The sequence below is a fragment of the Neopsephotus bourkii genome, unplaced genomic scaffold (assembly GCF_033783945.1).
Source record: "Neopsephotus bourkii isolate Nb327-2 ecotype Australia unplaced genomic scaffold, CSIRO-AGI_Nbou_v1 NB_1767, whole genome shotgun sequence".
Taxonomy (NCBI): Eukaryota; Metazoa; Chordata; class Aves; order Psittaciformes; family Psittacidae; genus Neopsephotus; species Neopsephotus bourkii.
The window spans coordinates 9,803,666-9,820,560 of NW_026902241.1; the positions used below are offsets into that span (position 1 = coordinate 9,803,666).

Below are 16,895 nucleotides of genomic sequence, written 5' to 3' on the forward strand. Positions count from 1 at the left end.
TATAAAAAGTCCCTTTTAAGGAAATCTCAAGTTTAGGTCCTTCTAAAGGACCATTATCATTGGCAGGCTCAGAATAACTCTTGCAGTTATCTGCAGAGGTTTCTTGTCTGTTGCAGTTTGGTATTTGGAGTTGCTTAGATTCAGTCTTGTGTTTTCTAACTGCAACCATTTAGTTTATGAGGAAAAAAAAGAAAGGAAGTTTTTAAATACTTAGAGCCCTCACAGGCCATTTCTGCCTACATAATCTACTCTTTTACTTCTGATGTCTGTTTGGAGAAACTGTGTGATATGAAACCCTAGCACTTCAGATCCAATATCTGTAAAGTATTCATAGTTAAATCTTTTCACTTTTAGAGTAGCCTGGTGCTAGAGAATACAGTTCCTTACTTCAGTGTAGCGTGATTCGCAACACAATGATCTTCTTTCTAAAATGTAAGAATAGCAATGGTCATAAAGATTTACTTTCCCTTTCTTTCCAAAAGAGGGATGGGATGGGTTAGGAGAAAACACCAGGGACCACACGTATTCGACCTCTAGGAGGCAATTTTCCACATCATCTCTCTCCAGCTCCTGCAAACCTCTGAAGCATCAAGACTGCTTCAAAGAGATGTTCTGTCTCATCTGCCTAGATGAAACACTATGCTCATTCTTCAGCCCTTTCATAATAAGCCATTGTATTAGCTGATGGATCTATTTTCTTTTGCAAACAAGGATAATGTAGTGAAGCTATCTGAGCCAAAGCTTTTGTTACACTCATGAACAACAGAGAATTCTTGTGCACTCTGCATTTGTTCATTTTATGCATTAGAGCATTATATACTTTTATGGAAATTAGTTTGTTTTTCTTTATTCCTTTTTCCTCTTATTATACTGACAATGTTATCTGCAAGAAATTTTTTCTATAAAGATGCATTGAATTCCCTTACTGAAGGTGTCCTTGGTGATGCTGGCAAATTTTTCTGCAGTAAACAGCTAGTATTTGGAGAACTGCTCATTTGCCATTTACTAATAGTGTGTTGATACAATTGCAGACTTGGAATTAGACACCTTAAGCAACATAAGTGTTCCTAATAGCAAGTATACAAAATCACCAGAAATATTTCAAGCTGTAAAAGCAAGCTTTAGAGAATAAAAAGGTGATTTGTTGGCCTAGCTGCAAGTCTCAGTTTTAGCACTGCTAGAGCTACTTTTGATAGTCCCATCAAATATTCTTCTGAAAGAGCTAAGAAAGTCCTCAGATTAAGACCTCTTTTTAGTCAGTTGCTTTTGAGTGGTGAAATTTGTTGATGCAGGTGATATTTGAGGAAAGAGCAGAGGTTTATTTTAGTAGGGCTGACCAAAAAGTGATGGTTCCATTTCAGGGCAACTTTTAAGGTTTAAGAATTTGCTTTCATTAGCAAATCCTTTTGGAAGTGTTCATCTGTCCCCCTAAAAAAACAGACTTTGCTCCATTAAAACACTGGATTTAAAGGAAGTTTTGATGTTGCTAATGCAAGAAAAAGGGAAATAAACATGCATGTTTGCATGCAGAAGTTACGAAGGGAGAAAAGAAATAATTCCTGGTATAGGATTCACAGCTTAAAATCTGTGCCTGATAGTCAACAACCATTGATCAGAAAGGGCATTCTTAAGTCTGTGTCTGTCTTGCTCTGTCTTCATCACAGGTAAAAATCCCTGTTCACAAAAATCTTGTATGAAAATTAAATACTTCCATGTATCTTTTTAATTACTTGAAAACTTGGTGACCAACTTCTTGCTCGGTTCAGTCTATTTGCTAGAAATCTAAACACTGATAGTTCATGTCAATGACTTTTTGGAATAATTCAGTCAATTTCTTAATATATTTTTTCTGTTTATATATTAAATTTTCTATATTTTATATAGAAATTATGTTGACTTATATAGAAAATCTATATAATTTTATTTTTGTTGTTTATATGTTTAGAGCTATGTCTTCTTTTTACATCCATAGGGGAGGTTGAAACACCACCAGGCAGATGGTTTCTTTCCCTGTCTTTTTTTCCTGAGAAAGCCAAATTTAGCTTGACTATCTTTTTTCCTCCTCACCAATTCTGAGCATTTGTTTCACTTGCTTGATTATGATCACTTAAATACTAAAATTACAAGGGGATAATTTGCCTTAAATATGCTTGCTTTCCTTTCTTAATTCAAGTTTGATTCACAGCAATAATGCTCAGCCCAGGTAATTCTTTAGCATTGCAAAGGGAACCATTTGAAGATCTTGGATCTTGAAACTAAATGACAGCTAACTGGCAGAATTTAAACCATTTTATTTTTCTCACACTCTTTTTTTTTTAATATAATCCATTGCTAAGATTGGAAATGTTGTGAGAAGCTACAATCTCATAAAATTTCCAGCCTCTTTTTGCAGTTCCCAAATAATCTGTGTGTATTGTAGGTGAGCATCCAAGCTTTGGATACTTTTCCAAACAAAATCTAAACCGGAGATTTGCCACTTGGTTGACACAGACGTTTACTGTGCAACAAGGTTGCCAATCTAATAAATAAATGTATGTTGACAGCTGAGAAATATTATTTGTGTTAGGGGAACTGTTAAAATATCACCTGTGAGGGGGATCCACTTCACACACGCAAATGCCTCACAGTAAATCTGGCCCAGCCTAGCCAAAGAAACAAAACATACAAGTAGTGGAGAAGCAATATGATTACTTTTAAACTGGCCAGAAAGACACAGAGGCTATGTCTATGCTAATTAATTAAGCAGTGCCAGAACACAGTGACTGCCTACACCTATAAGTTGGTAGATTGCACAAAGCCATCTTCTATTAGGGATTTAAGGCAGTTCAACCTGAGAACTGAGCCTACCTACTCTTACAGTACTGCCCTTATACATGCCAGGGTCGATCTATTCCTATGGCTAGTACAAACTCATGTATGAGGCCTTTAGCACTTAGCGTTGTTCTCTAAACTAGAGCTGGTGCGAATGGGATGGGAGAGCTCTGGATGTCACACATGAAGCCTTTGCAAGCCTTTAATACTCTGTTAGTGCATGCAAAAAGTACAAGTTGAAATTTCTTATTCTTGAAAATAGGACCAACCATGCAGAAGTAACGTGTCTACAAAAAATAAAAAAAAATAGAAAATAAAAAAATAAAAATAAAAAGTAGGAAAAACCTTATTCTGTAAAGTAATGAACCTTCTTCTAATTTATACACCTAAACAATACATTTGCCCATTATGAGTAGGAAGTATTGCTCAGTACTGCAGTTTCCTGTAGGGCTAGTAGTTGTAGTTTTACATTTAATAGGGATTTTACATGAATTGGAACATCATGGCATGGGTTACTCCAAAAGGCTTGTATGAAAACTGAAATGCACAAAACATCATCTAAAAGTGTCTTCCCCAGCAGAAATGGGGGAGGCATTGGTAAGTAAAGATCTCCTTGTTTATCTTACAAATGTGACACTGAATGTCTGTCACAAATCATGATAGATGTGATTACCTGAAACAAGTTATTTTGTTTTTTCTCATGGAGTACCTTGTACATCTCAAATGAAGAATTCTGCCTTTTTTTTTTTTTTTAACTGTTCAGAATTACTCTGTAAAATTCAGTCTTACTGCTATAGAATGAGGTTGCACGAGAATATTCAAATTTTCTATTACCATGAAAATACTAGATTATAAATAATAAAAAAAAAGAATGCTTCAACTCATTTCTGCAGACTTCTGTAAATTTTACTGCTGCTAAAATCTGTCAGGTTTGTTCTCTTATTTATTCTTCACTACTCAGCAAGTTTTTTCACATGAACTTTGAAAATGTGAACTCATATTTTTCCTGTAGCAGCTTTCAAACAATTTTAAGCTTTTTAACGTAGTTTAGTGTGACAGTAAATAACATACATTAGCTTCAAAAGCTAAAATGGTGATGCTGGGTGTTGCTGAGTGGGATCGAAGGATTTTTCAATGAAACCATGCTTTTTTTTTTTTTTGAAATGACAGTAAGCCTTACTCTTAGCTAGGTTAGTGGAGGATTTGGGAAGATTATGGGACTAATGGATTTTTTTCAGAATCTAGTAGCTTTGAATAACTCCATTCTCATTGGACAGCTTTTTGTCTCCCATCTCAATAGCTTCAGGTCTCTAGTGTAGAAAGTCTGCTAGCAGATTGTGTCTTGTTCAATGTGAGCAATATCTGGAATGGGAGTGTCTAGTGGAGGGAACACAGGTTTTCTGTCATGCATCACAAAGCAGACAGCGTCTGGTGGACCGCAGCAGTTAATTTGCAGTTTTGCTAACAGTGTACAGGTGAATTGGAAGAGGTGGCACTGTAGTTCATCTGGGGTAGTTTGAACTTCATTTAAGCATTTGAACTCTGTGAACGTTGAGATTTAAGCAACTTCTCGGGAGGAAGCTGAAGAGCGTGTGCAATGCTGTGACTGAATTTTGGCTTTCTGGCTACATCTGAACTACAAAGCCTCTATTTCCTATGAAGGTGTCCTGCGTAGAGGAGGAGTTCCTATTGGTGTAACTAAAGTTTGCCTTGAAAGCGGTCTGCAAGTTTTGCAGAATAATATACTTGAAAATAACCTTTTTTTCAGTATTTGCAGAAGTCACCTCAGCAGGGACTTGCTGCTTCATGGATGCATCAAGGAGAGGTGTTACACAGAGTAGTGTCGTTGTTATTCTACAACTATATAGATCCCTTTTCTCCATTGGAAACCCTAGATAGTTCATGTTTAGCTTAATTCATTTACAGTATCTTAACGACCCTGGCTGTTTACAAATGCCATTCTTTTATAGGCTCTCATAGACATAACAAAAAGTGCTATCTTCATTCTTACAATTCACATAAGGAACTGAACTACATTAAAATATGAGTGAAATTTCCCATAAAGAGGTATTTTGCTGTTTGCTGCTTACTTTCCTTAAAGAGAGAAACACTCAGCATTTCTTTCATTAAAATGGGGCTTTTGGCAATAGTGAAAATTTCACTAATTTGAATGATTAGTACAATGAGTTAATGAATGAATTAATGACATGCTTAAATAATTTGAAACAATATGAATTAAGCTACCTTTCTGCCCTTGGAGAAACATGCTGATATCATTTTTCCTTTTGTGCAGAGAAAGGAGGTATCACTGTGTAGTAGTTCTTTTGGGCTGGTAAATTAATCTCCATCCTGTAATTCATAAATCTAAGCATCTTTCGGGGAAATGTTGCTTTCACCTCTTAGCTACAGGACTGGGTTGTAAATGCTGGACATATTTTCTGAGTGCATACCTTATCCTGTATTCTTAAGGCTTGAGGTTGCCCTCAAACTCAGGTTTGCCTGTGAGCTGAGTGTGAGCTCAATCTATGCTCGCACTGCCTGAGCATGTCCCTTAGGTCAATGTATGGGCAGGGCTATTGGCTTGGCCAGGCCACCTGCTGCCTGGCAGAATATGCTCCCGAGATGTTTCCTTTGCAGAGAGAAAGATGTAGTGAGTAGGTCTGGTACTTTTCCTAGCTGAAAGGAGTGAAAGTGGGACTGGACCAAGGTATCAGTTTATAAAGTAATCCTGAACACACAGGGAGCTTGCAAAATCTGCAGACTGAAAGAACAGTTTTTACTTTTCCTCACTCTTATGAGGAAAAAGAAAATGTAAAAGCAAACCCAAACCAAAAACAAAAACAAAGGGATGTTGGGAAAAAAATGATTACAGGGCAAAGTTTTATTAAAAAAAAAAATATCTGGGATCTTTCTCCCTTTTCAGACATATTTTCTTACTTCAGACACTATGTTTAATCTGTAGGATGACTGCACATTTCCCCACTGTAATTCTGGCAATCCTGATAAAAACACTGTTCTGTCTCACCCTCGTTTTGGTTTTGAGTCTTCGTTTATACTATGTGTCAAGCTGTTATGTATCAAGCCACTGTAGTAAAAATGTTAATTTGAGGAAGAAAATACTCAACATCTTGGTGAACAAAAGGTATCTTTATATGGAGATTATAATTTATTAGTCTCTAAAGCAAGAGGAGTTGGTTTCTGATTATACTTTCTGGTAGGATCTTGTTGCAGGTAGATTAAATTTTTAAGTATGTTTGGAATATTTTTGTGGAATGGCCTTTGCTCTTTTTAGTGTATCTGCTGAAGCACAGGTCAACTAACACTGAAATAGCATCCACAGTTCGCTGGAGGTGAAATTTATTTCTCTTTAAAATAATAATTTGCCAAAGCTAGGCTTCAGAGAAACAAAGCATATGGGATCATTTTTAGGTAAAAAAAAAAAGTATCAAGAATCAAATATGCACTACTGCGATTGTATGAAAGTAATCTTGCTCTGCTCAGAAAGCCTGGTTTGGCCTTCGGTATGTAAAAAGTCAGAAAGCTGTAGCTTTAGTTTTTCTTGCAAATATTTGATTCAGTTCTAGTCAGACTGTATCTCTCCAAATGTGACTGTTAGCAAATAGAGAGAAATATTACTGTGCCAAGAAGGAATCCAGCGCAACATTCTTTATTTTATCTTAAAGCTTAGCTATCTAAATTGTTGGGTGGTTGCAAAATGGGTGTGTGTGTGGGGGTGGTGAACCCACAAAACAACAAAAAATCCCCACACTGCTTTTTAGATGCCAGTAGAGGAGAGTTGAGGCTAAGATTGCTCTGTTGTTTTGTTTGAATCCAGAAAGCAGCAATAAAAATAAATAGTGAAAGAGTTGGCCAGCCCTTGTCATGAAGCAGCAAGTCTATTTTATGGCTTTCAGGATAAATGTCTGAGCTGACATCCTTTCCAACCCAAGAGGCTAATGATCTCTGCATCTTTGAAACCGAAACTTTGAGCATGTATATCTCGCTATGTGTTTCCTAGCTAGAAACTACAGCTATTTACATGCTTTGTTGGTAGTCATGATCTGTTCTTTGGAATATAGACAGACCTAGGTCAAATATTATAGAAAATTTTCATGTTATGTGTAGTTTGTCATGTAAACCAAATGGTGTGCTGAACTCCAAAACAGATTGCGTGCTGAATTAAACAATTTTGTATTAAACTAAATACAAATGAAGACCATTTGATTTCATCATATCACTATGACTTATAAAAGGGGTATAGCAGTGGGAAAGAAACACAGAAGTAGAAAAAAACTCTGGATCATTGTTAGGACAATTCAGTAAAGTGCTAACTTTTAAACAGCTTGTTGCATTGTATGTTCCTAAATTTAAGGGCAGGTAAGTTTATATAGGTATTCTGGCATAATGGAGCAGAAATAAGGGAAACCTACAGAGAAGCAGTGAGAGATGTGTAAATATCTGTGACTGTACTAGGGCTGCTTGTTCTCATCTATGTGACTTTAGAAAAGCTTTCTCTCAAATATAAGAACAGCTAAGTATCTGTAGGAAGTCCTCAAGGGAACTTTTTCTTCAAATTATTAAGTTTCACCACTTTATTAATAGTTTTAACAAAGTGGTAAATGTTTCTGATCCGTTCAGCAGGATATTTCATCTATCATAAAATAACACAATAAACTGTGAAGTGTATTTTATGCATAAATACATAACAAACTTGTGTCACACACAATAATCTCTGAGAGCAAGCAAAGTCTGCTCAGTGTACTGGGACTGGGAAAGGTACTTTTATTCTTACTGAAATATATAGCAAACCAAGAAATACCGGATGAACTAAATCAAAACTTTTGCAGATTTATCTATTCTTTTGGCAAGCTGTTTACTTTTCCATGAGAGAATCTGGGTTAAATCTCCCTGTGGAGCCCCAAAGTTGCTGTAAATTCAGTTGTATTAAATGTCACTTTAGAGATGGTGTTTACACCCTTGATGAGTTTGTGTCATTGTTTTAAAGATAAACTTCTACTTTCCAGTCATAAACTTCTCTGAGTGATATATTATTCAAGGATTAGCCAGCAGAGTTGAAGCTGATAAATGTTTGGTGTTTTTTTTGGTTTGGTTCTCCCCTTCCCCCACCCTGGCCCTCAAAGCTCAGTGGTTTTGGTGCTGTACTGTTGGAAATAAGGCATAAAATAAAATTAGTTCCAAGTCAGCCCTGTTCTGCTTGTGAGGCTGATTCTGTTTCCAGAATTTACTTGGGTGCTGCAATTTCCTATTGACTTCAATGCTACCCCAGGAAATCCTGTGCTCCCAGGTGTCACGATGACAGCATCTGGTTCTGGACCCTGCAGCAGCGTATCAGCGCCACTTCACTTAGTAGGTGAAATTCTTCCCTGTTGCATATAGAAGCTTAGCACAAAATTAAGATAACTCCATATTCATCTGTGCCTTACAGACACTGGTCACTTCAGGAATTGTCACTAGGGCAATTCAGAAGGTCCTCCCCAAACAGCTACAGCTCTGTAATCTCAGTTCTGTGTATGGAGATGATCCTGCTCCTTTATTCTGCTCTCGTGAGACCTCACTTGGACTATTGTGAACAGTTCTGGTGTCCTCAACATAAGAAGGACATGGATCTGTTGGAACAAGTCCAGAGGAGGGCCACAAGAATGATCAGGGGACTGGAGCACCTCCCGTATGAAGATTGGCTGAGAAAGTTGGGGCTGTTGAGCCTGGAGAAGGGAAGGCTGTGTGAAGACCTCATAGCCTTCCAGTATCTGAAGGGGGCCTGTAAAGAAAACAGGGAAGGACTCTTCATTAGGGGCTGTAGTGAGAGGACAAGGGGTAACGGGTTAAAACTTAAACAGTGGAAGTTTAGATTGGATATAAGGAAGAAGTTCTTTCCTGTTAGGGTGGTGAGGCACTGGAATAGGTTGTCCAGGGAGATTGTGAATGCTCCATCCCTGGCAGTGTTCAAGGCCAGGTTGGATGAGACCTTGGGTAATATGGTTTAGAGCCAGGTGTCCCTGCCCATGGCAGCTGGGTTGGAACTTGATGATCTTAAGGTCCTTTCCAACCCTAACTATTCTATGATTCTATGATTCTATGATTCCTGTCCACTCTCATGCACCCGTTTCTGTCTTTAGTTATACACCTCAGGATGTATTTGTCTTCTTAAACCTTTAGCTGCCTTTGCAGTGCTAGAGCTGAATCACAGTTGTACTATCAAACATTGGCCAACATACTGTACTAAAATGCCTCAAGCGCTGTACCAACCCAGTTTGGCAGCTTTTTACAGTCTAAGTGAACTTATTTAAGGCACACTTGTGCATCTTCATGCTTAGTTTCTATGCAAGGAGATTCCCAGCATTCTTCTGGAATGTAAAAGCTGCTGGAGTTGAGAAGGTAAAATCTCAGTGAGTCAGTCACTGACATAATTCACAATTACTTCTAGGCATACATAGCTGCAAAATATTTTTTTTCCCATTGTCTGAGTGTAGGCAAATAAAGCCTCATTTCAGCCAGCTTTTTACATCACTTATAGTCAAATGCTTGTTTCACCAGGTCATACACCAGATTCTGTCTTGAGCCTGCTGGGTCCCTTATTAATACTTAGGAAGAAAAATAAAGTATAATGGGAATTCTAGTCAGAAACGAGTAACCATTTAAAGCCCCTTATTTTTCAGCTGGATGGTTCCAAAATTTTAACCAAAAGCAGATAATTTTTTTTTTCTTTAGAGCTAAACATCCAATATAACAACAGTGAAACAAGGCTGAATTGTTCCAGTGATGCACAGCATTGCATAGTTCTTTTCATCCTTCCAACATCTTGCAGATTTGGAGTCCCCTCTGCTCTTAGGTTGTTTGTCACCAGTGTGAATGCCATTCACTTGAAAAGAGTTTGGCCTGCTTTGGTCAGGGTCCGTGATCATCAAAATCATTTTTCATTCTCAGTCTTCATATCAAAATAATCAGAGTCCATCCTGATCTGAGTGATTCCTGTTCTAGAGAAAGAGGAAAGTTGAATCTCTATATGAGTGACTTAACTGGTATCTCCTTAGATGCCAGTATTCCAATAAACCTCTTTCTGTCAATCCACTTAAGCCTAGATTCATGCACTTTGAGATTTGTGTGAACCCATTGACTTGAATTGTCTGGGTGCACTCACAGGACTTTGCGCAATGAGTCCCAGATTTGGCTTTCTTGAGTGAGCAGAAGCAATGACAGTGTAAAAGGTTTGCTTGCCTATGGATTAAGATCTTCCCTATCACTGACTTTCCTGTTAGGAGCTGCAAAATGTCCCTCATCCATCTCTTGTCTGATAAGTGATGTGAGGTCATGTTTTAGTCTTTTTCCCAATCATGGCAAGAATTAATCTTCTCATCCTTTTTCAGCTGCTATTTTGCATAGATGTCTAGCACATAAATATCTTGAATTCTTCTTTTCCTTCAGAAAATGTTTGAAATCATGCAGTAGATTTAGAAGGCATTGCAATCAGGACACAGAGGCAGATTCTCAGGTGGTGTAAATCCTGCAAATTTATTGTAAAAAGTATTACAACTTGTTTTAGATTCAGTTATGTTTTATTTGAAAGGAAATTGGCTCTTCTGAAGTATTAATTTAATGTTGATTAATATTCTGAGGAAGAATGTTTTTTGTATGTCTTCTTTTTATTTTGACCTTCCTATTACATTTCTTCTATCAGGGTTAGACTGTATCTGTGTGTCACTGTTATTCCCTTGTGGTAATACCTTGGTGAAATGAAAAAAAAAAAAAGAACTGAAAATAATATTTTGGCAATACACAGTTTCAGATGCTTAACTTGATAAGAAATCTTCATGGGTTTATTTTGGGTATACTGAAGCACAGCGATGCCCACAGCTTTAAAATGTTTCCATGGTTATACAATACAAAATAAGGCTTCAGATGGGAATTTTGTATTCCACTAAAATTTGGTCATTGTTGATTTTAAAGCATATTAGATCATCCAGAAACAGGAGGCCTTTAGAGCATCAGGCTGTTTAGGAACAAGTGGTGGACGGTTTCAGAGAACTTCTCTTTCTCCTTGGCATGTTTTTATGATAATTCAAATATTGGAGATAATTTACAACCCTACTGGTACTATACCAGAGACCTTATGTGATGGAATTTATATCACTTTTCCTTTTAGACATTTAAACCACATGTCATTCTAGAAAAACGAGGACAGAGGGCCAACAAAGGAGTGATTTATTTTCAGTTAAAATACTAGCTACATTAAAACCACATGTTATTAAGTACTGTATAACCAAACCATACTCAGAAGAAGGCTTATGACACCAAGGCTTGCTTAAAATCTTTTTTTTTTTTTTTTCCAAAAAAAGTTTGGCAGTGCATACATTAACAGGCTTCACTTGAGCTGCACAGTACATTGACTATAATTTTCCCTTGATGAAACAGGTTATTAAAGGAGCAGAGTACAAATTAATCCAATTCTTTGTTATTTTTCTCACATTTCTGGATAATCAAATTTTTCTGTCCATTTTAGGTAACACTGCATCTCTGTGAATAATCCTCCTGCAATAACATGATATAATTAAGGTTGTTAAGACCAAAACACAGTTTTTCAAAGTGAAACATGTACTTTGGGCATTTTACCAACATGAACTCTCATACTGCTCCTGTGAGAAGAGTAAACTAACACACAGAAGTAGTGCACATGAATCCAAGACCAGAAGGGAAATCAATACAAAGATTAGAATTAAGGGGCCCCAATTTTGTTTTCAGGATGCAGATGCTGAGGACTGGTTTCTGTCCTCATTATGCTGCACTTCCACACCAGATTACCTAGGGCTTGAAGGAAATTTTTTATGCTAATGTTGACAGCTGAGTTGTCCAAAGCTTGGTGGAGATGACCAGTGAAAGATTCGTCTTGTACCAAGGACTTTCGCAGTTGCACTAAGCTTCCATGGTGGTTCTGTGCATGTGTGTCTGGCTAACACTGGCACAGAGAGGGTGCTTGGGGAACTGGGAACTTAGCTGGCTCACCCGTATGTTCCTGAGGACTTTTAGGTGCCAAAACCCTGTCAAGATATGCTGATATCAAATGGGGAAGTGAAAGTGGTTTTGCCTCACTGTTCAGATTCTGTTCAGTGTGCAACCTGCATGGATTGGAAGGTCTGTCCTTGTGCTTTCTGATAACTGCATGAACATTCATGGATCACCACAACACTCCTGTCTCACAGGTAATCACTTGACAGTTTTAGCCCTAAAAACAATCTAGCCAGTTGCTGTGAAACAGTTAACAGTCAAAACAGGATCAGAAGCAGCAATTTTTTATGCTTCTATGTTTGAGATCATTCTAATTCAGATGTTACACTCACATCTTGAAATCATTAATACTACCTTAAGCTTGCCTGGTATTCTCATTTCTTCTGAAATTGTGTAGCTCAAGTAGATCCTAAAGTATTGATTCTGCATCAGCAAAATGCTAAAATTTGTAGCAGCTTTAAACAAAGAAAGGTACAACAGTGTATGTTATGTGTCTTTTCTCAGTCCTTGTCTGACTAATTGAAATAAAGTTTATATAGTAGACAATATAATTTATTAGACAATAGAAAGTTAACTGAATTAAAGCTGTCTAGTTTTCTACCTTGCCTTGGAAAGAGACTAGTACCAAGTAATGTAGGAGATGGTGCTAGTAACCACACAGTGGACAAAAAAAGGACCATGTGGTAGACTTGACTTATGCCATGTCTAAATCATAAACTTACACTAAATTTTACCATAGTATGAATTAATGTCCAAAATTATTAGAATCAGCTCCCCAGTAAACCCCTATAGTGTACAATATATTTTATTACATTTATTTTACCAGCCTGATAGGCACACCTTTACTCACAGCTGAGGTTGCTGCCTAACTGCAGTAGATAGTGTGTAAAATCACAGTAGGAAATACAAGGCTCCTGCTGCCTGCTTTGCCTTTGCTGAAGCTCTGGAAAGCTTGTGCTGTCACCAGCACTGGAAGAATATTGTGGGGCACAACACAGTATATATTGCTGTGCTAAATTCATAGGAGAAATCCCCTTTGGGCTTCTACCATTTCGCAGCAGTTGAAGCAGCAAGGTTGTCTTTCTAGGCATTTCTCTATTTCATTTCCCAGTTCTGAATTATTGCCTAGAAATTGTCTTCTACTGGTTTTCTTTCCTAAAAATATTGCAAGTGATTGTACATTTTCACTGATTATAAGTCTGATTCTATTTATGAGTCTCAGATCCCTCCTTATTTTTCCTTATTTAGATTATCACTTATCATTTCTTTGTATTGCATCATCCAACTGACTTGTCTTCTCCCTCTCTCTAGATGTTTCCAGATGTGTAGCTGAGAGGAAGTACACCCAGGAACAAGCTCGCAAGGAATTTCAACAAGTGTTTATCCCAGAATGCAATGACGATGGCACATATAGTCAGGTTGAAAATTTTTCATTCAGTATCTTGCATGGCCGGAAAGTCCAAATGTGTGTTTGTAGAAAATGAAGAAGAGACAAATGTAATGAAGGGAAATGAGATTTCAAAATGTAATTTGTGCTAAGGCTGCTGTTAAAATATGGAAGGAAAATTCATGTTTTGCACCAAGACCTTGTTCTTTTTTTCCATATTCTTCTAGGCTGAGGCATCTGAGTCATTCTTGTAGCCCCCTGAATCCTCCTCGTCAGATGGTAAAATGCTTGGAGTTTCTGATCTGTTCCTCATTTGGACCAGAAATCTTGTAACCAGAGTTCATATCTTAGTGCTAATTCTTCCCTATTCTCAGCTGAATTTCTGCACAAGTGTATAGTCTAAGACTAATTTGCTTAGGTTAGATCATGGAATTCAGAAGGGATGCAGTTAGAAGCTTACTCTGATAAGTATTCCAATCAACGTCACCTTCTGCTGCCTCTGTACTGCCTTTCTATTGTGAAGCTGTGCTGAAGACAATCCTTCTTAGTTCAAACATGGTGAGGGAAGTGATACTGGCCTTCAGGAATTACAATGCAATTGATTTCTAAACAGGAATTCCAAGAGTTTCCTTTCTGACAGCTTGGGATATGAATAATGCTGGCAGAAGCACTCTGTCCTGCTTCTTCAGTGGGTGGAACAATATGTTCTCTATGTGGAAAAAAAAATCAAGATTGCTTGCTTCAGTAACAGTTTATCTGTCTCTTGAGGAACTTCATTGTGAGGTTTTCATAACACCTGCACCTCAGTCTTCTGAAATAGGGTGTAAACAACCACATATTTCAATAGTTTTCACTCAGTTCTGAAGGACTACCACACTTTGCTTGAAATAAAGTTCTTTATGCTGAAGAATCATATGTAGGACTGAGATTAGGTCCATTATGGTTTATTGTTCTAGGCTGTAGTTTGCTGGACTAGTGTTTCATACTCATGTCATGAATGCTCTGGGATAACAGACATATGTCTGACAAACTGCACATGGTTCATGTCATTCCTGACAGGTTCAGTGCCATAGTTATACTGGATACTGCTGGTGTGTCACTCCCAATGGTCGTCCTATCAGTGGTACTGCTGTGGCCCACAAAACTCCCCGGTGCCCAGGTAAGACTTGTTACAACATTGTCTCAGGAATAGCAGATTTATGTGGCATGTGATTAGACTTAAGGAGGAAAATTCTTCACTGGAAGAGTGGTTCAGCTCACAGACAGGTGTTGGTGAAAGTTGTGGATGCTCCATCCTTGGGGATTTGCAAATCTCAACCAGACAAGGCTTTGAGAAAGATGGTCAAACTTTTAAGCAAGCCCTGCATGCTGTCTGAAGTCACTGCCAGCCTAATCCTCCCTGTGATTCTATGATCCATCTGCTTTAATTGTAGTAATATAAGCTAGCTATTGAAGGGAGTTTCTGCAGTCACACTCATTTGCCATGTGTCTTTCATCTTTCATCAGGACAATTAACAGGTTCACTGTTTTCTAGGTATTTGCTTCTGACCATCTTTCATTGACATATAAATATAAATCCCAAGTGTATGAGCAGTTGCCAGAATTGCTATTCACCTTCCTTGATGCCAAGAGAATTGCACAGACATAGCTCTAAAAACACTTTAAAACTATGTATTGTATGCCTGTTTGTGCTGCAGCACCATTCTCTGTCAGAAATGGGAAAATAGCTTTAAAAAGCAAACCTGATAATGTAGGTGAATCTGAAAAAGAGAGTGGATTGGGGCCTTTGAGGGAATTCACCTGGTCTGATCTATTTCAGTATTCAAGCACAATATTGATGTTCTAATAAATAGAGGGAGGAAGAAAGAGACTACTGAGAAAGTTTCAACAAAGGTATAAATAGTTAATTCAGCTTCTAAGGTCTGTCTTTTTTAAATGATTTGGAGAATCTTCCATGCATCTTGTCTGTAGGTGAACTTTAGCTGGAAAGAATATTTTTCAGACTAATCCTTTTGAACCAGTATGAAAAGTCTCTGTAGAATGACAGTCAGTTATGAAAAATAATATAAAATGTTCAGAAGCCTTCAAACAGAGAAAAGTGTACATTCATTTTAGTGTAATTATAAATGAATGACGTTTTCAGAAGACTGGTTAGAATTGCGGTTTTATGCTTCACTGACATCAGTGAAAAAGGGGTTGTGCTTAGGAATTTACTTCTAACCATCTTTCATTGACACTGATAATAAATATAAATCTCCAGTGTATGAGCAGTCCCAGAACAAATGGCATTATTTTTAGCTCAAGATGTTATTGGGTTAGTTGCTTTCACTTATAAGGTTGCTTCACCTCAGTAATACCAAATATAAATAGAATGAGTTCATTTGTTCTATTTATATTCACTAAATATTCAGTATTATTGAGGAAAAGTTTCAGTTTAGTTCTAGGTTAGTTAATAGATTATTATAAGAATTATTCTATCATTACAGGAACCAGACCTTAGTTCCTCTCAAAGCTATATTTGTGTGTCAGTCAGATAAACTTCCAGACTGCTTCAGTTTGTTTTTGGAGAGCTGGGAAATTTTTTACAGAAATGCTAAGGACAAGGTAATAGTAGCACTTGATCTTAGTTTAGTAGCTTAGAGATAAAGAGACTGCTCCAGGGCCCAGGTGACTAAGCAGAGTATGCTTTTGCTTCATGGAAGATTGTGGGTAATTTTCCAACTGCTATGAGACCCCTTGGGATCATCTCTGTGCATTTTCTTCCCTGCTTATATCAGTGCTCTCACATTTGGTATTGTATATTGTCAAAGGACAATATACCCCTTTGCCCCTCAGGAAATAAGTCCAGCTACAGCAGTGTTTGGAAATAAATTTGAAATGCTAGGGATTTTGCAGTGGTATCAGCTAAGGTCTTATTCCTGAGAGGTCTGGAGAAACCTCATTCAGCAGAGAAGGCAGCTACAGATTTTCTTAGAACCTGATGTGGTATAATGAGGCAAAACTTTGCTCTTATATTGCAGAATGAAAGCCTGAAGCACAACTGCACCCTTCTCCCATTTCACACTATATATTCAAAATTGCCATCTGTTTAGGATAACAGAGGTTTTTTTTTTCCCCCAGGACTGTTGATGTTTTCCAGATCACTGTTGATTCCCTTTTGTACATTTTAATTTAGTGCCACTATGTACAGGAATTGCAATCAAAATATTAGTGTGTATGCTGAAGTTGAGTAGATGCACTTCTGTTCGAACTAATATTTCAGAGGTGCCATTTCTTCCGACACTATTGTCCCTATTCAGTTTAATACATGCTGTTGTTGATAGCCTTGATGTAGGCATTGCCTTTCTACTTTCTGACACTGCAGGCAGGTCTCCTGTAGCAGTGGCAGGCTGACACCAGCATGTTTATGTATTTTCATTTGCTTCTGAATATTTTGCAGGCATGATGCTATAGCTATTTCGAAGACATTTATGCAAATTTCTCAGTTTGTACTTACTAGACTTTTTTTGAACTGGGTCACTTTTGGCTCCTTTTTCATCTAGAGGAGAATGGGCACAGACAACCAAGATGGCAGGTAGAGTTAATTGTGAATGTGCTTTCATAATGATTTTCTCAGAGGAAATGTAATACCATGGAATGTGTAAAGTTTTCTTATTTTAATGAAATTGTTCAGTGT

General features: G+C 37.5%; 1 protein-coding gene across 4 annotated transcripts in view; it reads left to right on the plus strand.

Moving 5' to 3' along the window:
• SMOC2 (SPARC related modular calcium binding 2) overlaps positions 1 to 16,895 on the plus strand; it is a 139,943-nt gene that overhangs the window by 46,089 nt on the left and 76,959 nt on the right. For all 4 annotated transcript variants that reach the window (XM_061378813.1, XM_061378812.1, XM_061378811.1 and 1 more), the window contains exons 3-4: positions 13,144 to 13,250; positions 14,279 to 14,378. In XM_061378813.1, the coding sequence (XP_061234797.1) occupies positions 13,144 to 13,250; positions 14,279 to 14,378 (207 nt within the window). The remainder of the gene's footprint in view (positions 1 to 13,143; positions 13,251 to 14,278; positions 14,379 to 16,895) is intronic.